The sequence below is a fragment of the Podarcis tiliguerta genome, assembly GCF_965153285.1.
Source record: "Podarcis tiliguerta genome assembly, chromosome: 1".
NCBI lineage: Eukaryota > Metazoa > Chordata > Lepidosauria > Squamata > Lacertidae > Podarcis > Podarcis tiliguerta.
Window position 1 is genome coordinate 30,593,773 of NC_139534.1, and position 22,305 is coordinate 30,616,077.

Sequence of the window (22,305 nt, forward strand, 5' to 3'; positions counted from 1 at the left end):
ACTTGTGGTCAGTCAATATATTACAAGGGCTATTATCTACCCTGGAAGACAATCAGGGGAGAGCTTTTCAACCTTTTCCACTTCATTGTTTTCTTTTTTCCTGTGAAAAAAACCACAAGTGTGTGCATTTGATTTCAGCAGAAAAAGCTCCAGTGGCAAAGAGTTAAGAAATTCCTTCCCCACAGATGTCTTTCAAGGCAGATTTCAGCCTTCATGGGTACATTAAAGTATCCTGTATTGAAAGGATGGGGAACATGCGGCTTTCCAGTTGTTTTTGGAATTCCAGCTCCAATCATCCTCAGTCAGCATGCCCCATTGTCAAGGATGATGGGTGTTGAGAATTCATGGTGGGGTCAAACATTCCCCATCCGTAAGGTTCCTCTTACTGATCTCTTAAGTTTCCCTCTAAATAGCACTTTCATGGCCCATCCTCCCACCTCCCTGCTCCCAGCCTGACAAACAGCACCTTCTTGTTTTGCATATGATTGCCTTTATCATATGATCTCCTTCTCTCGTGCGGTTTGTTCTACCCAAACCTTTCCAGTTAGACAAACAGCCTTTCATTGCGTTTGCTGTGGTTAGAAAAGCACAGAGGCCTGACAACTGGCTTCTTTGCGAGAGAATTCCCCCTAGAGAGCTATGTGAAGCTTAAGTTTCAGTTTCTGCTATGAATAACTCCACTTGTGGTGTGTAGATAATATGCTATGCTGTGTTTGTCAGTATATCTGGGTAGGAGTGGGGGGTGGGGAGATTAGAGCTATGCTAAAGTGAAGCTATTAGAAAAGTCCACCCCACCCCCCCGAAGCTTCACAATGCAAGGCGGAAGAATGCATTAAGAAGGCAAAGGGTTTCTTTTGAATTCCTCTGAGTTTCATGCAGCTACTTCTGATATTGTTTATATCTGAGTACTGCTGACGGGGATGTGCACGAGGATCTAATTTCTCTTAGACTCATAACTGTAGGTGGATGGTAATTACAGTTCTCTCTAAAGAATGCTGTCCAAAAAAATCCTATCTAAACTTAAAAGCAAATGGACAGGAACAAGATAACTGTTGGAAGTGACTCCTTGAGGATGAGAAGTGTGGTGGAAGTGGTTTTGCCACATCCGCTTTGCCTTCCTTCAAAACAAATTCCTTAGGATGCAGAAAATGTATGTCAAAATCACTTCCACTGTACTTTAAAGTGTGTATGTCTCAATGAATATTATTCAGAAGTGCCTATTGCACTTGATCGTTTAGTGTGTTTCCACACCAAATATCAACACCAACATCCTCCAAAATGTAAATTTTTTTGAGGGCTAAAAAAACAACAGCCCCACCCTGACCCCCAAAAGGAAGATAAAGGTCAAATCCACATCATACATTATTATTTTTTAGAAATAATTTTTATTAACTGTTTTCTTGAATTACAAACGAACGTTCAATGTTTATCACACATTTAAACTGCATAGCTTGCCTCCAAAGAGTCCTGGGAACTATACAAAGCTGCCCCTTCACAAAGCTACAATTTCCAGCACCCTTAACGAACTACAGTTCCCAGGATTCCTTGGGGGAAGTCATGTTCTTTAAATGCATAATCTGGATGTGACCTTCATAAAGGATGTAAGAGAGATCAAGCTAAAATTACCTTTCCCCCTTACAGAGCAACCCTAGGCATGTTTTTTCATCGTATGATCACACACACACACACACACACACACAAAAGTTCATCACAATTTGGAGACAGGCGAATGTGAGCCAATGTTATTTTTACACCTGTGGCTGGTAATCAGAGAGTTGGACTGCATCTGAACCCATATGAAACTCGACTGTAAAGAGGTTGGAACTGAAACAAAATCTAAACCCTCACGCTTGCCTTGAACTCATGTCAGGATTGAACACAAAACCAGTCCATAATAAGCTGTTCTGTAAACTGTCTATTGAGTGCAGCAAGAAAGGGCTTCTCTATCTGTGTGTGTCTCTTCTAACCTGAGAAAAGCAGTCAAATAGAGACATTATTTCCCTTAGAGAAATGCAAACAGGAACAGAAGACACCGATCTCCTGTGGTTCCTTTCATCCCTAGGACAGGCTGCTTCTTCATCTGCAGTCTTAGATTTACCTGGAAGTAAATTCCATTGACATCAGTGGGTCTTACTTTTGTGTAGATGCATCCGTGAGGACTACTGTGACATTTCCTAGAGCCATACTACTAGCAATAAACGAAGCATGGCTGAGGTTTCAGTGGAAAATGTCTGTTATCTCTTTCAGACTATGACCTCAAGCCGCTAAATTCCAGGAAGCAAACATATTGGCCCTCATCTAGATCTCTTTTAATAATCAGCAAGCCTCATCAGCAAAAGTGATTGTCAGAATTTCCTTTCTAGATAAGATCGAGGTTTATCAAGTTCGCCTTTCTGTGCGACCTTTTTGCAAGTCAGATGTTCCTGGAGACTCACTCAAGGAGGTCATTCAAGAAATTCCAGAGGTGCCTGTGCTTACCTAGGGCTCAGTTTCCTTGGGTTGATGGTCAAAGGAGACTCTAGTAAGTAGGTTTAGGATACAGGTGGCGACCATTTCGCACAAAGGTTGTGTTCCCAGCCCTCACATACATTGATGGTGTGCATATAAGTGCACCCCACTCTGGCCCTGTTCCACTCCCATTCTGCTTTCTTCCAGGTTCAAAATCACCTGTGTGGTGGCAATTTCACGTCAAATGGACACACCTAAAATGGCCGCCAGGATTTATTAACACACATATAAAACCTGAGCATGGGGTGGAAAGAGTCACAGCATTAACACTCCAACAGATCTTGCTTCCCCCTAAGGTTTCCAGGGAACCTGTCCACACCACACCTTTGCAACGAAAACTACAGATAAAGATGAGCCTCTCTGTGTCTCCTTTTCTCCAATGTCATCCAAACTCACATACAAAACAACTCTGCTATGGTTCACCTAACTTCAAGATGCTATCACTTCCAGCCAGGTGTGGGGGTGTGGGGCAAGTGCCTACAATATCAGTGTGGGGCAAGTGCCTACAATATTCAAAGAACATCATTCTTTGTTGTCTCCAGGCCAATATGTCCCTCTCATTAGGATACTAATGGAGGAACTTAGCTGGACACTAGCTGGGCCAGGTAGGGTCAGACCTCAGAGGACATAAAAATAGCATGCCAGATAAGATGGAGGGGGGGCATGGATGAGTCGGTAATGTAGTTGTATATTTCAAGGTGCAGGAGGCCATCCAGACATCCTCCATAGTCGTGTCTCCAGGAAGAGTGTCAAAAACACAAAAACAAAAACCACCCATGGAACTGTTTTCATCCATTACATTGGACTCTGGTGGCAGTTTTGGAATAGCAGGCCAAACTCAGTCTCAGACTATGCTAATATATCACAGGCAACAGAAAAGCATGGAAGCCTCCGTGTCACCTTACTCAGTCAACAGGACAAGGAGGGTCTGTCAGTCATCCTTGTGATGGGTTGTTCTGGAACTGTGAAGGTGCCCACCAAGTACCATGGAGAGCTCCTAGTGAGCCACTTTCTCTGACAAGGATTGGAAGTGAGCTGAGGTCTTTTGAGCCTCTGCTTCCAGCTCACCCCTCCTAGACTCCACCCCTTCAGCAGAACTAAAATCTCTGGCCTGGAGATGGGCATGTCTGCTGTGCTCTGTGGCTTTCTGTCTGGGGGCTGTTGGACTGGTGTGGTAGCATCTGGTTCCTGAGGCTCAGGGAAAGGCACCTGTGAGCGTCCTGGTTCCAGTTCAAGAAGCTTGGGTGCTGCGGCATCTGTTTCAATGAGATCCTGCCTGTCAGCCTCAGGTATGGTGTTTTCCTGACCATGAGCAGCAGGCTCAGAACCAGTAACCCGGGCTGGCTCAATAGCTGGCAACACCATATACTCCAACTCAGTGCCCTGACTCCTTCTGGACTCTGGAGTCATGACAGGTGCTGCAGCATATGACATCATCATTGCTGGCCAGGAGAAAGTCCTGGAACTATGTTCCTCCATGTTGGCCCTCCTCCACATCATTACTTGTGTCTGGAACTGGGTGAGTGGTTGTGCAGTTGTTCTTACAGGGCAGAATGGAGAGGTGGCAGAGGTAGTGAAAGATGGAACATGAGGTGACAGATTCTTGAAGCTCATACAAACAAGGAAATTTCTGTAGTAAATTATTAACCTTTCTGTTTATTCTGTTCTGTTCGATACCTACGTACTTATTGAAGAAGAGCAGGATACAAACACTACATAACAAGGGATAAACCAGTTTTCCAGAAAGTGCCAATTTATTGATTTTAGTACACTTATTTATTTATACTCTGCCACTTACCATAACATGCGGCTTACAGATAAAATCAGAATAGCTTAATTTTTCATTCGAGCCATTTTTTTAAAAAAGATATTGATAGCAAAACAACGACAAGGGGAGGGAGGCATCCTGTTCCATTCTTCTTTGTTGTGTGCCACTTTTTAAAAGACAAATCTTTAATCTGGGATTTTATCCTCTGGGCAGCGTGAGCAATGTTCAGAATCCACTGCAAGATGAGGGAAGGGAGTGGGGACAAGGGTAGTTCAATTCATTCTGATTCCACTGATTCCTCCTAGATGCCTCTACCCCTGTGCACTGAGCTTCTCCATCTCCCTCTCTCATTTTTGCTAACACTGTGCAAGCAAGACTTCCCCAGAGCAAGGCACCACTGAAGAGCCCTACAGACATATTGCTGACTGTTTTGCTGCAACAGAAAGGCAGCGGTGGTGCTTCAAGAGTGGTAAATGGTGGACTACAGGTGGGTACTCCAGTGAGGGGACGTCCATGCACCTCCATTACACACCTATAGCAAAGATTAAGAGGTGGGTGGGTTGTACAACAGACCCTCATCTGCTCCCAAAAGTTCTGAAAGCCCTGAAGTTTGTTATCATGCTCTCTACCCCACCCTGCCTGAAAGTGCTGTATGGTTCCCATTATAAATCACTGCAGAATAATAATAATAAATATTCCTGGCATATAGCTGACAATTGGACCCTAAAGTGCTCATGTATTTGGAAAACCATGTTCTTTCACTCACTGATCCCACCCTGGTCAATTGAGGACTGCTGGGTCCCACAGTTTTGGAAGCAGCTCCCTACAAAAAGTACAGAATGTAATCTCTTAGTTTGCAAACAAAGGATTCAGAGATCCCAACTGAAATGTCAGGATGCCTATTTTTTGGAGCTTTGCCATTAATATCAGTGAAGAAGAGGAAACAGTTTGACATTTGGCTCTTACATTTTTTGCAGACCTGCAGAAATCTCTTCCAGGATAAAGGGAAACAATGGACCCTTGTTTGACCCAGCCTCATTTTTTTGCATTAAAACACGGGAACACCATGAAAAATGCAGCAAGGCATTACATGGAATGTTTCATTTCATAAAGCTGGTGACAGTTAAAGAAAATCTGACTAAAAATATTTCTCACAAAATATGCCCCCCCCCCATTATGTCTTTGCATCTGGAGCATTCCTCTGCCTCATATGTTCCTTCTTTCAGGGTTTTTAACCTCAACGTATATTTCAATACTAATGTGCTTCTTTCCCCTTTTAAGTCACTATTTATCCTGCATCTTTTCAGAGATAAGCACTTTTGCTTCATTTTTGTTAAGGCATTTTATAGTGCAAACCTATGCCTGGCTACTCAGAAGCAAGCTGCATTTAGTTCAGTGGGATGAGCTTCCAGGCAAGTGTGTAAACGTTACTTGCCAGATTTACCAAGGCTTTGCGCTGTTTTGTAGTGGATGATACTTGCTGCCATTCTGTTGCGGTACATATCTGAGAATATGCAAGATGTGTGCTGAGGAGAGGGGAAAAACTGGGGTCTCAAAGCTGCTCCCCCACCAGCTCAGAAGATAAGGTTTGGTGCACACATAATCCAAGGCACTTGCATCACTTGATAGAAAAGCAAATGGCGAAGGAAAGATTTTTATGCCTCAGCTATAACCTGGGATTCAACATGCATTAGGTTACCCAGAAAGCTGGAATTTGATGAGCAGATGATCTACACACATCATTAGAGAAATGAACTTTTTTTTTTTTTACATTTATCAGCAAGCATTTCAGACATGAAGTTTACCTAATAAGAGAGGTCAGAATTCCGAAACAGGTCAGAATTCCCCATTCCCCCAGCACACTATGAGCATTATAATGTTCCATTGTACTTTCCCTGCCTGTGTGCCATATAGTGTGTGGCTTGAGACTGGAGCTCTTCAATCATAGGGACTTAACATAAGAGGTAGCCTTTGAGTTTTGCCTATTAATTCGCTTCAAGGGAGGTCCTGATGATCTGAATAACGGAATTTGCATTTTAGTGCCCAACTTTGTATAAGGGATAGTGATGGGCAAAGCTGTCAATTTTGGTTTCTCATTTTTCTAATCTTAAAACCAATCCTCCACATTCCTACATCAATTTGTGAATTCTTTTTTGTTTAAGTCCTTATGAAAATTCACCTGCAAATGTCTCCTAATATGTTTGCATGTAATTTTGCCTAATACACACATTTTTGCAAAGCCATTTCCCCTAATATGATGCTTTTTAATATTATTTTTGCTAATACTTGCCTTTTACGCACACTTTGCCCTGGCACATGCATTTTTGTACACTTTTCTTGGCACTGTGAAATTCAGAAAACTTAAGAATTTAGAAGGGCGAATGTGTTTTAGCTCGCATATTGTTTTGGACAGGGAAAATGTGAACTGCTGTGAAGTGAATCAAAACTCTCTCCTATCCCTGCTGAATTAGCCAGAATGGAATCTGGTATTCCAATGGAATTGCCTTTGGAAGGAGAGAGGGGAGCAGAGAAAGCTCCATCTAATAGTCTTCAGTTTTTCACTTCTGTCCTCAAGTCTGCATGCATTTTCTGAAATACTGTGCTACAAATTTAAGGCCACCCAATAAATTATGAAAAGAGTGAAATGACATTTGAGTAGCAACTCTTGAAAGCAGATTTAAGCAAGCATCTATCTGAACTGGTTTACGGTTGTACTTAAGAGTAAGGGGACAAGTGATGAGCCTGTGACAATGTATTTCCAGTTCCAATTTTTATGGCTCAAACACTGGAGAGATAGCAGAAAAACAGGAAATGGCATCCGCACCCAACCATTTCTAAAAATGAATAATTTCTGAAACATGAAAAATTAGAGAAAATGCTTTTCATTTTACTAAAACTCAGTAAAAATTGCACAGTTATTCACTTCAGTTGCCCTGAAACTTGCTCATTAGGAAACATAGTGTGTATCTCATAGGGTTAATTTTTTGGTACCATTTGACAAGAAATGTATTTTGATAATCAAAAAAGTAACCACAGCAGAGGTTTTATATTAGAGAAGCATTTATCTTACGATGCTCCTGAATGACTAAAACCATTGTTGTCACTGATATGAAACAAATGGAGCATGCTAATCTTCTGTAAAGTGTGGAGAAATCACATTTCCTCTAGGTTCATTTGCAAAACCGGTTTATCATCAACACCTGTCTATTACTGTGCATTCACTTCTATACCACAAACTAATATTAAAAAAAAAAAAATCAGTGTTGTGCAGAATCTCAATTAAAAGCAAAGCAACATAAATTAAGCAGAATATTTTAAAGACACAGAAACAAAAAATGAGTCATCTGACAATAAGGTTATAAAAATAATGCATCATTTTTATAAGAAGGCTCTCTTGTCTCGAGCTCATTGCAGGTGATTACATTAAGGAGAGTGTTACATAAAACCTGTTTCACTATACTAAATGATTCCTTGTGGGTGACAGTCTGATGCTGCCAGGTGTCATCGAAATGTACCTTTGTGGCAAATTGAAGGATCAAAGTGCAGCATTAAAAATGGGGCTGCGTACACATGAACCTGCTTGCAACACAAAAATGTAGCTTTTCTCAATCTGGAATTGTTCGCACTCATTCTCAACATACCTGCTTTTAATCTAGGTTGATTCTAGATCAGGCTTCCTCAAACTTGGCCCTCCATATGTTTTTGGCCTACAACTCCCATGATCCCTAGCTAGCAGGACCAGGGGTCAGGGATGATGGGAATTGTAGCCTCAAAAGATCTGGAGGGCTGAGTTTGAGGAAGCCTGTTCTAGATCCAGCCATCCACACAGGTGCTTGTGGTTGCTTGATACATATTTGAAAAACCTTCCTTTGATTAGGTGATGTCTTTTTCTCCTTGCACATGCCACAGGTGAACAAAGTTGGGACTGTGAGCTTGGAATACTCCCACATCACTGGGCAGGTGTGGGTACGTCCACAATTGCTGGGACCGCCTAAACCTTCTAAGTGTAAAGAAATGATGTTTTAAAATGCCATGCCATATTATGCAAGCACTGGACTCAATATATCGTTCTTCTCCTGTACAAGGATATGAGTGTGGCTGTATGTCCAGAAGAATAAGACCCTTCTTCTTTTTTTGTCCACTTCTTACGGATGTTCACATTGTACATTCAACAAGTGTACAATCTGTGTATACAAATACTTGAGATGTACATTTGCATGGCTATTCACATGCAGTGTTCAATTACTGTGGAGTATGTGTGTGTGTGTGTACAAAATAGCTGAGCTGAACAAATCAGTAAGTGTACTCTCTTTCACACAAACACTTGTACACGTGTAGCTAGTGAGTTTTGAAATAAATCTCACTTTTGCATCTCTTCATAGCATTCTGAATGCCAGTTATTGTTTTTAGGTAATTAAATGAAATGGAAAACTCTTCAAAGCCTCTCCGTGATAGATTTTAGTTCTCATTATCAGAATGGGTTCTAAATATTTTTCTTCTTCCCATTACTAAATCCTGATTCCTCAAATATATTTTTTTAGCCATATGATTATTTCCTGGCAACGAACATTTGTGCCTATGCCTTGAATATATGGGTGCTTGCTTTGAAAGCTTTTAAGGGTGCAGGAAATTGTGCCTTTTGTTTACCCACATTTTTCCTATCCATTTGGACATTATTAAAAAATGTTCGTACATGCCTTCCCTCATAATGAACACTTTATCAGCTTTGGACATGGAAAAAGTAATCAGCCCTTTGTCATAACTTTTTGGCAGGGTGAGGTGGATGGGAGACGAGAAAAAACAATCGGTGCAGAGGTAAGAGAAGAAATCTCGAACTTGCTGAAAGATTTATTGCGGCTGAAACAAACCAACTTTTCTTCCTGTTGGCGCTTATTATCAAATTACAGGCCCAATACTGCTCTGACCAGAAAGAAGCTGCTTCCACTCCTGTTTTTTAAGGGCTGATCATGATGGCGACTGTTAAACAGAAATTTTACAAAAACCACCAGGCATAACTTCGACCTTAATCTGTTTATCTACCATACCCTCGCAAGGCATGATTAGCCAGTATGACATAAAATGTACAAGACAATGCTGTGCCTTTCTCTTTCCCCTTATTTAGTTTCCCCTCAGTTCTTGTACTTATATACTGTTTTAAGCAGCAGAATGTTTACAGGCAAAGGACAGCAATGCCTGACTCGGACAGGGCTGAAGGACAGTCATGGCCTGCATTGGGTGTGTAACAGAATTATTTGTGTTCATCAAAACTAATCCCATATTTTCTTTATGCCTATCTGAATAGCATCTGTGCATGGTATCTGATCTGCTTATAGAGGTCGATTACAAGGCAACTTAAGGCAGGTGCAACTATGGTGACAATGGTAAGAAACCAAAACAAGCCCCCAGAGGTTTTCTACCTGGCCCCTGGTTCCAAGAATCTCATCACCTTACAATTGTTATTATGCACCTTGGTGGCTTTCTCTCAAATGGACACAAGCAAAAGGAGTCTGCTGAGGCCTCTCTTCTTTAGACTGAGGGGAACAATCCACTGGCTGTATCTTGGGCAGAGCCAGTGCTGATGCCCTTTCAACCCTTCCTCAGCTGAGAATATGCCCATATTATAAACTTAGGTAAAGGTAATGGGACCCCTGACCATTAGGTCCAGTAGTGACCGACTCTGGGGTTGCAGAGCTCATCTCCCTTTATTGGCCGAGGGAGCCGGCATACAGCTTCCGGGTCATGTGGCCAGCATGACTAAGCTGCTTCTGGTGAACTGGAGCAGCACATGGAAACACTGTTTACCTTCCTGCCGGAGTGGTACCTATTTATCTACTTGCACTTTGACGTGCTTTCGAACTGCTAGATTGGCAGGAGAAGGGGCCAAGCAACAGGAGCTCACCCTGTCACGGGGATTTGAACCACTGACCTTCTGATCTTCAAGTCCTAGGCTCTGTGATTTAACCCACAGCACCACCCGCGTCCCATAAACTTAGTTATAAACTTAGTTGCCTATTAAGAATTTATGTCCATTTGTTGACCACCAGGGGCATTGTTGTACCTTAATTATGGTGTACCCTCCCAAGAGGGGCTTGCCCTACTTAGTAGTCCTCTGTGCCAGCTAGATTTCAATTACATGCTTTTAGGCTGCAATCCTGTACACACTTCTCTGGAAGAAAGCACCACTAAATTCAATGGAACTGTATGGAATTGCACTTTTATTTATTGGCACTTATTGCTTTCCCCTCTGCGGGTTTTTAGGCAGCATTATATTCTGCGCTTGCTTTAAAAACATACAAAAATACCACAAACTTTTAACAAGTAAAAAAGGGGGATTCTTAAACTCATTTTGCTGCTGCTTTCTGATTTTATCTTGGCTGTAATAATATATGGTCTACTATCATAGTGTGTTGTGACCCACTCAGAAGACTTAATTGAATGGCCAGTATACTAATGTCCAACCCCATGCCACCAGTTTTTAATGTCACAGCACTCCTGACTAAACAATATCCTTTTGCTTGCACAAGTGCTAGAGGCAAATACACCAACTTACAAATGAGGATTGTAATCTATGTTCTATGGTAGTTATTAGGAGAATAGGAACAGGGGATGCATTGATCAATTAATGTGTGTAAGACATGATCTTACATATGTCACTTTCATCACTCTTGCATGTCACTTTGCATATGTCATTTATTTCACACGTGCCATTTCTGGTTATATAACCATTTCTTGCATGTGTCATTTTTATAGACTTTTCAATGTGATGTATAATACATTATCTTGTATATATCACCCCACAAAGTTATTCTGAAAAATGTGCCTGGTTTTTATACTTTTCTTTTCAAGCACATCCCCATTCAGAGGGTTGTGTTCTGTTAACATTTCCCAGGTATCTCAATTACTATTTTTAAAGAACTTCACACCCTTGGACTCTGACATCTGGAATATCTATCCCTACCACCATGTACAATTCAAATAAGGTGCAATTCAGGAGGAGAAAATCCAAAGCCAAAGATTTTAATGTTTCTGCTACTGAAAGCTGAAAAACTGAAGGCTGTGTTTCTGTGTTTGTTTTGTGCAACCAAAATCCAATGTGGGGAATCCCCTCATGATGAGACAGATTTGTACAGCATAAACATCAAAGAACGTCCTCTGTGATTCAGCACATGGATTCTGTTTCCAGTGGAAAGAAGTATGCAGCCTCTTCTTAATTATTTATCTTCTAAGTTCCTCTATGCTAATCTGCCACAAAATTAGAATAAAAAAAACCATTGAAGGTCTTATCATCTGAACCACTGGCTAGCGCAAGGTTTCCCAAATGTAGGTCTCCAACTGTTATTGCACTACAATTCCCATCATCCCTGCTAGCTAGGGATGACAAGAGCTGGAGACCCAACAGCTGGAGAACAACAGCTGGAGACCCAAGTTTGGGAAACTCTGGGCTAGAGCAAGGTGAATCTCTCACTCACCTGGAGCTCTGGCTAATAACACATAGCTTCTCCTGGGGGGGGGGGGGAGGAACCACCAGGAGTTCCACTCCCCTATTATCTCCTTCACAACATCACAGCCTTTTGGGATGCAGGTGTTGCTGTGGTCTAAACCAGTAAGCCTCTTGGGCTTGCTGATTGGAAAGTCGGCGGTTCAAATCTGCATAATGGGGTGAGCTCCCGTTGCTCTGGTGGGAAAATCAACGGCATTTCCATGCGCTCTGGCTTCCATTGCACCAGAAGCAGCTTAGTCATGCTGGCAACATGACCTGGAAAGCTGTCTGTGGCCTGAAAGCGAGATGAGCAACACAACCCCATTGTCACCTTTGACTTAAACGTCTAGAGGTCCTTTACCTTTTTTCCATGACAGCCTCTACCTCCACGATCATTTCAATTGCTCATAAAGATGCAACTGAACTGAGCTCAGAAGAACAGCTTCTTAGTGCCATGCTAGCCAAGTCTACTGAGGTTTTGAGTCCCATGGGGCTTACTCCCGAGTGGGTGGAGGACTGGAGCCTAAAGAGAAATGAAAAAGAGAAAAATTGTCCATGTGTATTCGTCAGATACACATATCTGAAGAAGTGTGCATGCACACGAAAGCTTATATCAAAACAAACTTAGTTGGTCTATAAGGTGCTACTGGACAATTATTTATTTATTTTATTTCTATTCGGACTGCGTCAGACCAACACGGCTACCTACCTGCATCTGAAAAAGAGAAGTCAGCCAGCCCCCCCCCCCCACACCTCATTTTAGAAACCGAACGCAGGGGCGTGGCCCAGTTACCTGCACGCCTGCGCAGAGACTTGCGCCTTCCCTCAACTCACGCGCCAAATCCGGGGCCCCCTCACCTCAGCGCCCGCGCTTTGAGGTCCTCCGCTTCGCACAAGCTTTCCTCTTGCTTTACCTCAGGCCAGCTGGACTGGCGCCCACGTGGGGAGAGACTAGTGTATCCCGCTCTGTGGGCGCCTCGCCTGCCCGGCCCTCTCTCCTCACGCTGGGATTCCCCGCCCCGCCCCGCCCCGCCGCCGACTCCCTTGCCCCGCCGGGCTCCTCCCTCTGTCCCGTGCGCCTGGCTGCCTGTCCTGTCCCGAGCGTGAGCGTGTTTGTGTGTGACAGCCGGGAGGTTTTTGCTCCTCGCTTGGAAACCTCGCTAATATTTAACGGGGCGCCGCCGCTGCTGCTGACGGAGAACTTCTGCATTTCCGGGAGCAAAGTCTTGCGCGCTTGAGGCGAAACCCTGCACTTCTAGCGCTTCCTCAGCAGCTGCTGTTTCGCCCCTCGTCCAGCTCCCGCAATGAAGGTGGGTAGGAAGCGAGCCGTGTGGCCCTGGCGCCAAGTTCGGCCGCTTCTCTGGCGCGCGGGGCGACGGGAACGCGCCTCGCTCGGCCGCCTGACGAGGCTGTTCGTGGGCGAAGGCGGCGGCGGCTCGGGCGCGCCCGGAGTTTGGAGGCTGCCTCAGCCTCTCGCTCCATTCCGGGCGCCTCGTGTATCTACGCGCGCGCGCGCACCCCCCCCCCATTCCCTGGAGAGAGATGCTGGCTGACAGTCGTACGGTCCTCGTTTTTCTTCCTCGCCAATGAAAGCGCAAGGTTTCCCGTGGTCGCTCGTGTGGCTGGGCTGCGGGTGCGGATTCAAGAGCGGAGCTTTGAGCTGTGGCGGAAGTTGCTTGCCTTCCCATCTGGACTGATGCGATTTCATGCGCGTAAAACGCAAATAACCCCAAAAGTCTGCAGAGAGGGACTGTGGTGTTTATACTTCTGAAGTAAACACCAGGGGAAACTTTCTGAAAATAACAGCTGTTGGGACAGAGGTTGGGTGGCCATCTGTCATGGATGCTTTAGCTGAGATTCCTGCGTTGCAAGGACTAGAGATGTGTGAAGACCTGGGGGGGGGGATGGAAGAGAATTTTTTGAATGGGGACAAGATATGCCCCCAAAACCCAAGTCAAAGAGCCTCCACTAGCTACAGTAGGGATGCAGTTTGAAAGCACACCAGTGCAAGTAGATAAATAGGTACTGCTTCGGCGGGAGGGTAAACGGCGTTTTCGTGCGCTCTGGTTTCCATCACGGTGTTCCAATGCACCAGAAGCGGTTTAGTCATGCTGGCCACATTAATAAGTAATGGTAAATGTGAGCTAAAAAGCATTGCATCATATTCAGTGTGGTGCTGATGTGAATCAGCACAAAGATATTTCCTTTAAAAAGACACAACCCTTTAAGAAGGCCCCATAAATGGTAGGCCAGTTGTGGGTTGGATTTGATGCATGGGCATCATTGTCTATGATTGCCATAGAAATATATGTGCTCTTTATGCACATTACATACTTCTTAACTTCCTTCTTTTTTTCTTCCCAGACCGCAGTGAAGTATCTGTTGGGATTTCTTGGTGTTGCAGTTCTCATTACGGCCATTGCTGTTCCTGTAGCTTTACTGACAAACCAAAGTAAGTTTGCAGTGTTAATTGTCTCTTGGTAGGTGATAGGAAGTGATTTGATCCTCCAAGCGGCATGGGAAACCATGAGAGAGATCAGAATGTATGTCATTTGGCATCATATGAATGTATAACTTGAAAGTTAATAGCGCTGCTCATTAACTTCTGGAGAGCATTCCTTCTGGCAGCCAACTAGGGCCAGATCTGTGTGTTTAAATGTAGATGTGACTTTTTAATGCATAAAGAAAGGGGATGCTTTTGATGGCCTCACCTGCAGCTTCCTTCCCTAAAATTCATGGGCTCTTCTCAACCTAAATCCGATCTTGCGCTCAGTTAGGAGCACTTGGAAAGAGCAGCTATGGTGGAGAGGGAGGGGATAGGTTACAGGCAACTCCCCATTTATGCGGGGGTTGCTTCATGAGGCACATGTGTATCAGTGGAAGCCATGTAAGCCCACTCCATTCCACCACTCCCCTTACACCCTTGTCCCGCTCCACCCCTGCCCCAACTCCCCTTCCAGTGCCAAAAGCGGCATGCACATCAGTGGTTGTGTGTGTGCTGAGTGTGTGCAAATGGGGAGCTGCCTGTGCAATTTGCACCATGGTTATGAATGATGGAGGCAAGTGGCATCCACTGGCAGAGGAAGAGGAGTACAGGGGGGGGGGAGCACACCACCTCCGGAAGCGCGATCCTGGTGGGGTGCCATCATGGCTGCCCCTGGGACGCATGCCAGCCCCGCCCCCACCTGCTCTCCACCCCGGGTGACGGAAGATGAAGCTCCGCCACTGGTGGCATCCCGTGAACTGATTTATTGTAGCCTAAACTTTCATATTCATATTTCATATTCATTGCAAAAACTAGACTCTTCTGTATGATGCTGCATGCTCTCTCTTTATTTTGTGATAGATTCAGTGGGCCATTCTTTTGGAAGCTACGCACTGAGATTACATTTGCAAAAAGTACAAAGTAAAAAACAACAACCTTCCTTACAAATGAAAATTTCATGACTTTCTTGACAGTAAACTTGCTGGAATGTATGGCTTTGTACGTTTCTAGAATTTGTGGATCGAAGCAAGGTTGTAAAAAGGACAGAGACTATAGTTGGAGATAAATATTTTTTATGTTATAGAGATCAAGCAGAAAACGATGTATGTGTATGCCTATAAAGAATGTATAATTTTCTTTACCCTTTGTGCACATCGTAATAAATATATTTTACAGTGCAGTGCCGAACATGGAGATGAAAGGCAGTTGCAATTTGTAGCTGATTTAAGGAAGTTTCTACTTTGTAGATTCAGAGAAAGTTTATATAGATACATAATGTTTTACACACAGTAGCATTTGATGTTTTAAGAGCAATTACTTGATACATCTTTTAAACAATGTTTCCATATGAAAAAGTGAAGTGGAGTAAGACTATTATATGCTATGGTTTGCATAGTGGTCTTGGTGTGCAGACTACTAAACTTGTTCACATGGTTCCAGATGCTGGCTTTAGGTATTGGAATTCTGCAATTGCAGGAACATCAACATTTCTCCTGTAACCTTTGACAGTTTCCACATTTTGGACAATGTCTATTTCAGTAAACTGGCTACAAATTTAATTACATATAATTTAAACAATTTTTTTTTTGGCAGCTAAAAATTATGACAGCTAATGAGTTGCTAGGAAGTTAATAGTGCTGTTAATTAACTCCTGGAAAGCATTCCTTCTGAAGGCCAAGCTGGTTGTGATTGTGCTAGATCCAGCTGCTCAAAATGAGCCCACTTGCACCCCAATCCTGTAAGAATGTGGGTGAGTGGTCCCCTTTCTGATAGCAAAAGGCTTTTTTGTAAGTCTGAATACTCAGATTTTTCCTTAACCATTCATTTGAACAAGCACTCATTAAATGACCGATACACTGACATATAGTTGTGTTTTCAGCTGTGAGCAAGCCTCCATTGATGTGAATACGGAACCCTAGCTGCTTGCAGATCTCTAGGCAACAAGCATGGTGTGTTGCAGTGTGCTGATACGCTTTATAATATTCAGGGATGTTAAAAACAATTTTTAAATGTAAATTTCACATATTTTGAAAAACAACAACAAATAATATCCACTGAAGAGCAAGCAGGAGACAAAACAAAATAAGAATCGGGGGGGGGGGGGAGATATTAGTGGGCAAGCCAGACCAATCCAGATAACTTGGAACACATTTCCTTTCCAACCCTTGAACATTGGTCCAATGTTCCTGATTAAGTAAAGGTTAAAAATGCAGTTGTAATCTCAAACAACCCTTAAGTAGGATCAAAGTCCAGTCTAATTATAGAGTCTTGTGTTTGGTACAGCTTTTCAGTTTAAACGTTTTACTCTGTTTTATAAGAAATTAAAGCACCAAGTACAAATGTTGCAAAGGGGGAAAAAAACCATTGTCTTGCTAAAAGAAATAATCCTCTAGAAAAACAGAGAGACACTTCCTCTAGGATAAATTTCAGACTTTACAGAGGAAGCTGTAGTCAATTGTGGCTTGAAGGCAAGTGCACTTAGAAGAATAAGATTTACTCTCCTGTAAGTGTGGATAGGATTGTATCCTTAATCATGCAGAGTCGCAGTGGGCAACTTCCTTTGTGTTGATGCATACATGGGGCTCACAGGGGCCATCAGTAAGTTAATTTCTCAGGGCGCACAATGACTGGTTCCAGTGGCTTTTCTGCTGTTTCTCTGTGTCTCTTGACTGCTAGTTGAGTTTGTTGCTGATTGTTTAATTTCTGCTGGATCTTATTATGTTAAACTATGATAAGTTTATCACATCCTGCAGCTGTGGTCTGCAGAAGTTTCAGGGTGGATATACTGCAGTGCTGGAGATGTGAAGGGCTTGTGGGGGTGGGGAATGAAGTAATTGTGTGTGTACTGGGGAAGTTTTCCATCCCCCCCCCCAGTTTGTTCCCCCCCCCCCGGTCATTACTGCTCTAATAAGTGCATTCCCATAACTTTCTACTGAAATCCTGTAATGTTTTAAACCACAAATATTCCACTGTAGTGCAAGAGTGCTTCTCCAGTCAGTAGTAATGCTGGGGAAGCATCACATGACAACTAATAAAGCAGAATTATGTGTGGATGCTCTAGTATAAACCCACCACTAACACACTGTTATCACATCAGTAACATGTTACAGGGGCCCTGCTACCAGTCTTCATTGTGCATTCATTCCGTTTTGTTTGTGGGGAGGTTACACAACAATGAGCATTCATCCTGATTTGCTTACAGGTTTTGCTTACACATCCAGTATATTCCCATTATTCATTCATTCCACACTTCTTTGTGAATGTACACATCACTTTCTGAGAAGGATTGTGTCTGTTTATTTTTTAAAGTGGAATCTGAAGGCAGCCCTGTATAGGAAAGTTTTTAAAGGTTTAATGTTTTATTATGTGTAGATATGTGTGTGTGTGTGTGTGTGTGTGTGTGTGTGTGTTGGAAGCCCCCCAGAGTGGCTGGGGCAACCTAGTCAGATGGGCAGGATCTAAATAAAAAAAAGGTGGTTGTTGTGCTCCTAGGGTGATGGAGTGCTGTAATCCACTTTAATTGTGCAAACCTTAATTTCCTGGTGTATGCTTGGATCTTTTCTTGAAAATGCTGTCAACCTGGAGATGTGCTAGGCTTTGAGAAGATTAAGAACAGTCTCATATGAAAGGTGCTTCCTATCGAGGGAGGGTTATGATTTAGTGCAAGGGGAAGTAAGTTTAAGTTCATGGCCACGGAGACATGTATGTGCAAGCCTCACACTATGGTAATTGGTAATTATACCTTAATACTGTTTTGTAGATTTACAGCACCATAACTGCATGTAAGATTGCATGAATACCTGAAAAAGTGAAACATACTGAAGGAATATTAAGACTGTAATGTTTGGCCCACTTACCTGGTAGTTAGGCCCATTGAAATAACTTCAGAGTAGACGTGCATAGGTTTCAACTATAAAAGACTCCAAATTGTATACTGATGATGTCAGTAATATGCTGCCCATCTGACCAGGTTACCCCAGCCGCTCTGGGTGGCTCCCAGCAAAATATTAAAAACACAATAAAACATCAAACATCAACAATTATATGTTCAGATATTGCTATTTTGTTAACAAATTGTTATTTGTCCTTTAATTGGTGTGCAGTTGCTTTTAGAAGACTTAGATGGTGCAGAGATACCTGGTGTTATATAATAATGCAACATGTTATTACGTTAAATTGAGATAACACTCTATCTACCTCACTATGGCAACCGTGACTTGTGATGGCTAACCAGAATTTCGGTTGCATCCTTTCCTAGCTCATCTACCTGAGATTCCTTACCTGACATTTGCAAAACCTGAACCTGGAGCTTCTGTGTGCATATATTATGGAGCCTCACCGTGTGTGCCTCGCTCCCATATACGAAGTGCTGCTATATCAAGTCAGAAAAGTTTAGCTTTGCAGCTACAAACTCCAGCTGATGGCACCTCCACAAGGCAGGAGCCTTATGATAAAGCTCCACAAGGCAGGGGCCTTATGATAAAGCTATCATAAAAGGAACCTGAAATACGTTTTGGGAGTCACACTTCTGTGTTCACAGACAGTAGAGATAATACATTTCAGATGCTACTTGCTAGCCAGTTCTTGGTGCTCTGCTCAGATCAGCCTTCCTGTTTTCTGACTGTGCAGTGAATTGTTGACACGGCACTGAAAAAAATGGAAGAAAGCTATGAGTGCCAAATATGTACATTATGTAGAGTAGAACATTTGCATCTTACAGTGCTTTAATGCTGTGTTTTGATTATACAGTTTTGTGTGAGGCATCTCCTACACCACTTCTCCTTATTTTTGGTATCAGTTCCTCACACAAATGTTCCTAATTTCCTGCAAAATGGGTGGGGCGGAAGAGTGGAAAATGAGAGAGAAATAGTAATCAGCTGAATGCTAATACAAATTAGGCAATCAAAGGCTTAGTACAGAGGCGCTCTGGTGCTCTCTTTCGCCCCTTAAACATCAGATTTTTGAGGTCAGTGTCCTGAACAGACTTGCTTAGGAATAAGTTTGCTTGTCAGTGAAATTTCTTAGCTATCCTTTACCACGAGGTCCCAGGGTGGGTTACAAACAATAAAACAGTTACAGCCACCAAACAAAGAAACTATAACAACAGTTAAAAACTCTTCCATAATTAAGAAAACAGCTTAAATACCATATTTTTCGCTCCATAAGACGCACCAGACCACAAGACACACCTAGTTTTTGGAGGAGGAAAACAAGAAAAAAAATATTCTGAATCTCAGAAGTCAGAACAGCAAGAGGGATCGCTGCGCAGTGAAAGCAGCAATCCCTCTTGCTGTTCTGGCTTCTGGGATAGCTGCGCAGCCTGCATTCGCTCCATAAGATGCACACACATTTCCCCTTACTTTTTAGGAGGGAAAAAGTGAGTTTTATAGAGTAAAAAATACGGTAGTTCCAATTCAGATGCAGACTGGAATAAGCCACATTAAACTGAGTAGACATTCGGATAATTGGGCAATTATCTTGCACCTTTAATAGTTGAATAGAAGAGGAAATTTCAGTTTGCAGCTGCTGAAATCTTCTCTTCTATACAAATGTTAAAGGTGCAACAAGCCTGACCATTTGCACAAGACTACTCTATTTTCTTTACTTTACAGATTTTATTTACTTTACAGATCAGTGTCACAGATAAAATCCAGGAATCAATATCTCAGATAAAATTCAGAACTCAGGTCTGCAATATGTGCATAAGCAGACTGGACTTCCCATAGTTCAAACCATGCTCATAGTGGTATACACACATGCAGAGAGAGAGAGAGCAATAACTATGTATGTTTGTGGTAGCCTGCAAAATATCAGCACAGAAACTAAACATAGTACCAAGCAACAAAACAAAGTGGCATAGGCTTAACTGTAAAAAGACAAACAAACCTCAATCTGGATGAAATGCCAACTTAAATATAAGATTAGCATCTTATATTTGCATCCCAGTTGAGTAGGAATATCACTGCAGCTCATGATGTATTGATTAAATTTAAGATGCCTTCTATTGTTTACCTGGTATTGCAAGATCATTAAAAACTTAAAAGCTTGGTTGACACTAGTTGTAGGCAGTGAAGAGCTGCTACCTGTTTATTCAAGTTGGAATTGGTGTTCTGATTTTCCGGTAAGCACCTGTGGAACATTCTTGTTTGGTTTTGGTAAGCATGTGAGTTGCTGGTTCTCTTGAGGGTGCTATCTACTATCAGAGAAGCTCAAGTAGTGGTAGACTAAGAGAATGTGCTTGCTGCTTCGAGAGCCATGGAGGGTCCTGATTGCTGGGTGATCTGGTCACACAGTATTGCCACAACATAAGATGATGCACTCTGTATGGGATGTATGTTTTCCTTTTCTTATGACCTACACAAGGAGAAAACTGAATATTTCTAGGCAACCCTTCTTTTTCTTTTGCTATAATAATATCTGATGTAGGATGCTGCACTGCAAAGGTAGTTCTTTGTATTTCTTTCTGTTACTCCACACCTGGGGCAATATTATCTGCCCAATACCTAGTGGTACTTGTGTGATAGTGTGTGCTGTATTAAAGACAAGGGGCAAAAAGCGGGACATTGCAGCCTCCCACTTTTAGCAGTTAAACTCTGTAAGCACAGCAGCTTGTTTGTTTTACAGGTTGCAGAATGCAAGATCCTGAATAAGAATTGCCTGCTGTTTAACTCATTGTATACTTTAATTTAAAGTGCTGCTAGCATGATTTATGTTGCATTTATCTAGTCCAGCTTTTTGTTTACCATTTGTCAGGAAACTACTTCTAAAATATTGCTGGTTATGAGAAGGAAGAAACACATGCAGTAAAATGTAGCTTTAGTACCAGTTGCATTTATCTTCTCTTTGCACCATTCATCCTTACTTAGCATGTAAATATTATGGTTATTGTAACATACTGCTTTATGGCAGTAATATGTTTGATATATTTCTTATACCTAATTGTTCATCCTTTTCAAAAATACCTGATATATTAAAATAAAGGACAATGCACTACATACTAAAGCTCAATCTGCTTTCTCTCTCTCTCTCTCTCTCTCTCTCTCTCTCTCTCTTTTGCAAGTTATTTGTTATGCATTTGGACACCTCTTAAGATATTGCAACCAAATTTTTCAGGATGGTTCCTTAGATCAGGGAGCAACTGCGATCCGTCTTCTGCCCAGTACTTGGCTACAGCTTGAGGCTACTTTGAATCAGTATGGTGGACTGAAACTTTCAAATCTGCATTGACTTTAACCAAATTATGCATGATGATTCTTGAGATCAAAGAGCAGGTTTTTGTCTGTGTTTGGAAACAACTGGACACCATTTGGAATCAAAATAGCAGACTGCACAGACTTCAAAACTGCACAGATTTATTTATTTATTTATTTTTGGTTTTTTGGAATTCCCAAGCAGCACTGAGTACAAGACTCTAGCCATCTATAATTAGCAGAGAGTGCCCAGCTCTGCTTGGGAATTAGGTGGAGAAAAAAGTAACTTGAATAATTTTTGAGTTTGGACCTAACTGAAGCTTTCAGTGGTTTCTTAGAGTTCTTGGATTTCTTGGTTTCTTAGAGTTCTTAAGCAACACTGTATATGATGTTGCTTGTTTGAAACACCTCATTACTGGCAGCCTCATATGCTCATATTAAGTATAAAGTTTAATGGCAGAAGAATTTATATGAAAAATGGGTATAAACAGATTTGCATGTTTTTCTGCTGCGCTATACTTTTGTCCTTATCTTAGTCCAAAGTAGTTATAACCTTTAGTACTTCAAAATAGTGCTGTGCCACTCATCACATTTTTGCCTTTATATCTGGAAATGTTAGGTGATTTTACTATTCTTGAAATAATTAATGAAGGAGAGGGAAGTTGAACCTATCAATTTTTCTTTGATTTTTCCAGTCAGTCTTCCTTTTTTGGTGGGGTTCAATCATGAGAGACCATAGTGATGGTACAAACCCCAAATCTCATATCATCGTTGCAAGCATGATTGTAATCAAGGCATTTTATTTGCAAATGGTATATTCTGGGTTGGGCTATAAACAGATTCGCTTTTGATGATGACATCCAACACAAGCAAT

The 22,305-nt window shown here is 42.2% G+C and overlaps 1 protein-coding gene and 1 long non-coding RNA gene across 3 annotated transcripts in view; one reads left to right on the forward strand and one right to left on the reverse strand.

Annotated features, from left to right (window-relative positions):
• Nucleotides 1–4,243: 4,243 nt before the first annotated feature.
• Nucleotides 4,244–12,721, reverse strand: LOC310664935. The gene is made up of 2 exons (XR_014505118.1): nt 12,615–12,721; nt 4,244–4,808 (listed from the first exon to the last, which is right to left on the reverse strand). It is a non-coding gene; the product is annotated as an uncharacterized lncRNA (long non-coding RNA).
• A 110-nt stretch (nt 12,722–12,831) lies between these two features.
• The window catches only part of DPP4 (dipeptidyl peptidase 4), a 52,142-nt gene continuing 42,668 nt past the window's right edge, over nt 12,832–22,305 (forward strand). Inside the window, exons 1-2 of one of the 2 annotated variants that reach the window (XM_083408447.1) lie at nt 12,832–13,066; nt 14,121–14,208. In XM_083408447.1, the coding sequence (XP_083264573.1) occupies nt 13,061–13,066; nt 14,121–14,208 (94 nt within the window). In that variant the 5' untranslated portion in view covers nt 12,832–13,060. The remainder of the gene's footprint in view (nt 13,067–14,120; nt 14,209–22,305) is intronic. The other variant, XR_014504149.1, reaches the window with a different exon arrangement.